We start from the raw sequence: 5,000 nt of genomic DNA on the forward strand, positions 1-5,000 counted from the left end.
TCATTTCAATATCAGAGGGCTAATCGTCAGAGAGAGAGAGAGAGAGATTAATAATGTCCAATGGACCATTTCTAAAGATAACTTCATCTCTAGACAATTTTTTATCTTGGATTCATATAAGTTACCGCTGAAATTCCTTGACATTACAGTGATACAAAACATTCATAGCTCTCTGAAAAAACACCAATGCTGTAACAATAATGATCGTTAGGGTGAAGTGGTTTGGTCAGTCACATTTAAAATTGAAAACAAAGTAACAAAACAGAAACAAAGACATATTATTACGGCAAAATGACTTAGGAACTACAAACAGCAAACAGTGCAAAAAATCTCACTGCAAAAAAAAAGGTCATTCACTTAAGGAAGTGTGAGACGAGCCCAAAAGCCCTTAATATAAATACAAGCAAAGAGATTCCAAAAAGGTGAACATTACGCTGAGTAATAGGATAGCAGCAAGTAGTTTTCCGTCACTTAGCAGCCAAACTCAAAAGCTTAGTTGGAGTCGCACTCAAGGCAGTTATAACCAGTAAAAATTCACACGGGTGCCGATGCAAAGCACAGTGCAAATTCTTACTACGAATAAACACCCTGATTTTGACCCCTTGGAGTCGAGTGAGTTCATACACGAAGTCTTTTCTCAGTGCTCACAAAAGGTACAATAAGGAAAAGTAAAAAATAATGCAAAATTCACTGGTACCGTCACTGGCAATGGAATGACAAAAATTCTTTGTTCCAAAGTGAATAACGCTTCGAATATATACTCACTCAAGGGTTTTAATTTAAATTTACAAAATAAAAATTGATTCTTTTAAAAAAAAGATAAACAGAATAGAGAGAATGTCAGAGTGAGAGGGGAGAGAGGGAGAGAGCAAGGGAGAGAGAGAGAGAGAGAGAGAGAGAGAGAGAGAGAGAGAGAGAGAGAGAGAGAAAGGAAAAATAAAAGAGGGGGGACCGCTCAAGCGACGAAAAGACTTCACACTAGGCCAAGCCACTCAAAAAATTAATTCATAAAAAAAGAGTATCATCACCACCACACACAAATTGGCAACGAGAGCCCAACGATAACCGTGATAAACCCCTTCTGTGGGAGCTTTGGTCTGCATTGCCTCACACTTCCTGCAAGTCGAGAAAGAGAAAAGGCCCTCCAAGGTTGCCCGGATGAAGAAATCATAAATAAAATGAATATAATAAAGAACAACCAGCTATAAAGTGATTTATAAGACTAAAGTTTGTTGTTACTTGAATAATTTCACTTGTCAACGGAAAAAAGGAAGCTCCATAAATTTAAGGGTGAAATACTTATTGATAGAAAGAATTGACTATGGGATTAAATAAAAAATATAATGACAGACAACTCCCTCCCCACCGACTACGAACATTTCGTTATATCACAAACAGGACAAAGAAATACCATTCGTCTTATTGACTTTGGAAGAGACTGATTCTCTTAGGTTTTTTGAACCCTTAAACAGTGAAAAATCAGGGGGAATTTCTAAAGGGCGGGTCTAACCGCTAAGAAAAAAATGGCAGAATTTCGTGAAGGGGCCAAAAATAATAAGAGGCTGAATTTCAATCGTATTCTTTTGTCTTGTGTTGTTCTAACTTGGTGGGTGAGAAAGGATAGTTGCTTGGGCCTATGGAGTAATAAAAAGTGGGCTGCTTTAGGCTTGCCACTGAGGGGGTCTCATGGCTAGGGTTCGGGCTGTACCTGTACTTGTAGTCTGGATGCTCCTTCATGTGCACTGCTCGCAGTCTCTTGGCCTCGTCGATGAAGGGTCTCTTCTCGGTCTCCGAGAGGAGCTTCCACTCGGCCCCGAGACGCTTCGAGATCTCCGAGTTGTGCATCTTGGGGTTTTCCTGTGCCATTTTGCGTCTCTGGCCTCGAGACCACACCATAAAGGCATTCATGGGGCGCTTCACTCTCTCGGCGGCGGAACTGGAGGCCGAGGCGTTACTTTTGTTGTTGCTGCTGCTATTACTCGAGCTGTTGTTGGTGGAGCCGTTGTTGTTGTTATTGGTGGAGCTATTGTTGTTGTTGGTGGGAGTGGGCACGTGTGTTTGGGGAGGCGAATGGGCGCTCATGCTCCCGACGGACGCCAGGGAAGGGGTCGACAGTGAGGAGGTGAGCGAGGAATTGAGCGAAGTCAAGGAGGAAGGATGAGACAGGGAATACGTGTGGGAATGGGAATTGTGATGGGCATGGGAGACGGTATGGGGAACTGAATGGGAATGGGAAGAATGAGGGGGCAGGTGTGGGGAATGCAAACTACCCCCTTTGAGGTCTGGCGGGTCGAGGGTGAGCATACTGGAGGGCTTGAGCGCGGCGCTGCTGTAGTACTCCAGGGTGGCGGCTTCGCGGGGCTCCTTGTGGCTGACGGATTCGTGCCTCCCGCTGTTACGCCAACGGCGTTCCCACACAGACCTCGCTCCCTCCACCGCCGCAGGGTATTCAGCGCCCGACACAAGGGCACTGTAGGACTTGATGCCGGCAATGGTGGCTTTCTTGGTTACAGTCGGGAATCTAGCACTGCATTTATCGGCGGCTGAAAGCCAAAAACGAGGTATATGTGCGTTAATGTGTGTTGCACTAAGTTCTCGATATTGTATAGTTACGTAGCAAGTACAGAACCACCACTTGTTGTTGTCTCCACTCTACACTATTCACCGTATTGTGGCTAGAGTAACCCTGGACACATGAATGGCACCACAGAGCACGCTCTATACACGTCCGTTCACTGTGAAAGCCGTCTATTATTTACCTTTAATTTGGCTCCGACTCGGGATGTGTTATCGATTGACTAAACTTCACCATCCACGCAGACTGGCCAATCAGCGCGCGCCTCGCTCCACCCCCTTGGAGGGTCTCACCAATGATAGTATGGCACTGGGTGACGTCACAGAAGAGGGCGGGACCCTGGCATTTTTCTACTGGTATTAGGAGCAGTAGGGTCAGACGGAGGAGTACTTGTACAAAATGCGTGATGAGGACAAGAATCCTGCATAGCTATACAGGCATCACCCTATGAAACTTTCTATCGGGCCCAAGTTCTCTCGCTCTGTTTGCCCGTCAAGCGCGCCTGTTTGTCGAATAAACTCCCCGTCCAAATGACTTTCTGACGTCTCTAATCACTGTCTGCAGGTTCGGAGTTTTCATGTCTTCCCGGTGGTGGTACCGGCAGTCAGTTCATGTGGTGCTTTCAAACACTAGTTTCGTGTCCTTCGGTTTTGGGCAAATTCCCCGTAGTCTCGTTTCTATCGTGGATCCAGCATCACAAGGTGATTATGATTAAAAATGGATACTATTTTTCATTGCTGCGTATCCCTCCTGAGTCCAAGACGTCATGGAAGATGTGGACAACACTATGTAGTATCCAGCGACTATCTCATGGCGTCATAGACAGAGAAGAAAGACAAAGATGGAATTTTTTTTTTTTATCTTTCCCGAGTGACCGCTACAACCCGTGAGAGAGAGAGAGAGAGAAAGAGGGGGAGAGGGAGAGCGAGAGAGAGAGAGAGAGAGAGAGAGAGAGAGTTTCTGGGGCCTTGGGAAGAGAGATGCTGGTGAGAGAACCTAGCTGGCAACCTGTTAATACACCATCATGCAGGATGTCACTCGCTCCTACACTCCCTATTTTTTTCTCTCTCTCGTCAGTTACATCGGTTTATGTTTTCCTTTGTTTCTTATGGCAGTTCATGGGGATGCTCGAATTATCACTGCTTTCAACATTAGCGAAGCCCGAACGAGGCCGACACTGCTGAACACGTTACAAGAATGTAAAAGGAAATTCTCAAGTTACGACAGTCGTGACCCCGCCTCCAAGTGGGTCCTACAGCCCCGCCCCTCCGTGACGTCACCAAATCAGTTTTTGCGCAAGCCAATGGGGAAACGTGTACGACTCCGCCTCAAAATTGAATTTCTGAAACTTGTGCCTGATTTCATCCACCAATTTTCCCAACTTAATTACAGGGTTAGTAAATAAAATGGTCACTTAAAATGTTAAATCCAACGATGGTTTGGTTAATCACGGGGCGTCTCGAGGCCGACGAATTTGTTAATATATTGTGCAAAGGCACAGGAGCCTGAGAGCTAAGCCTGTCACTTAAGACTAGCCATAGGATGAGGGTTCACAGGATGACAGACTCTCTCTCTCTCTCTCTCTCTCTCTCTCTCTCTCTCTCTCTCTCCACACACACAAACATACATACAATCGCGGATGTAGCCAAAATATCCGAACTACATATAATATATTCACTATACTCGATCTATAATGGCCCATAAGTGGCATCTAATATTCAACAAAAATGACATTATCTCTGTCAGGCGAGAAACTGGTGGCGGAGTCGTGGGTAAACCCCTATTGAAATGAACTACGAACCCATTATGTGGAAAAGAGGGATAAATACCGCAGAATAAACCCCAACACAAACGAATAAGCATCCAACACAACAGGCGTTTTGAGTTAGCCCCACTCCGCGCTTATTAAGAGAAAATAGAGGAAAACAATTTCGAGGGCAAATCACGTGCCGACAATACGAGGAATTACCAAGAACAAATGCGGCCACCTTGTCAGTAATGTCCGTAATATCTGTAAGTACTGTCTTTCCTTTTGGCCTCAGAAGGCCAACTTAATCTGAGTGATTAATGCAATCAATCCAAAATACGAGTTCATTCGCAATCCTTGTGTGAAATAATTTACTTCGCCACAGGAAATGTTTTTGAAGTGTGCTTGGACAAACAATATATCATGTATCATCCAGGGAACCCAAAATAATGAGTCATTTATTCCCCAGCATCGCTTCTTCATAAAATAAAATACAAAAAGAAAAATTTTAAATGCCAAACAACAGATAAGATATAAGACAAGACAAGAGCAAAGATTTCCATATAGTATTAGCATTCTTAGGCGTTCAAACTTTTGGTCATCCGGTCTAGAAGCATTCCCCCACCGCCTCTTTTTCCCAGCGATATGTCCAGTAACCCTCAGCCTCAACCCCCACCT

General features: G+C 44.6%; 1 protein-coding gene across 7 annotated transcripts in view; it reads right to left on the minus strand.

Moving 5' to 3' along the window:
* Positions 1-3,768, minus strand: part of LOC136833129 (transcription factor Sox-2-like) — a 47,038-nt gene extending 43,270 nt beyond the window's left edge. For 2 of the 7 annotated variants that reach the window (XM_067094790.1, XM_067094787.1), the window contains exon 1: positions 1,709-2,757. In XM_067094790.1, the coding sequence (XP_066950891.1) occupies positions 1,709-2,304 (596 nt within the window). In that variant the 5' untranslated portion in view covers positions 2,305-2,757. Of the gene's footprint in view, positions 1-1,708 lie in introns of all 7 variants that reach the window. The other 5 variants (XM_067094792.1, XM_067094796.1, XM_067094791.1 and 2 more) reach the window with 5 other exon arrangements.
* Between the last annotated feature and the right edge of the window lie 1,232 nt (positions 3,769-5,000).

Source organism: Macrobrachium rosenbergii, chromosome 51 (assembly GCF_040412425.1).
Source record: "Macrobrachium rosenbergii isolate ZJJX-2024 chromosome 51, ASM4041242v1, whole genome shotgun sequence".
NCBI lineage: Eukaryota > Metazoa > Arthropoda > Malacostraca > Decapoda > Palaemonidae > Macrobrachium > Macrobrachium rosenbergii.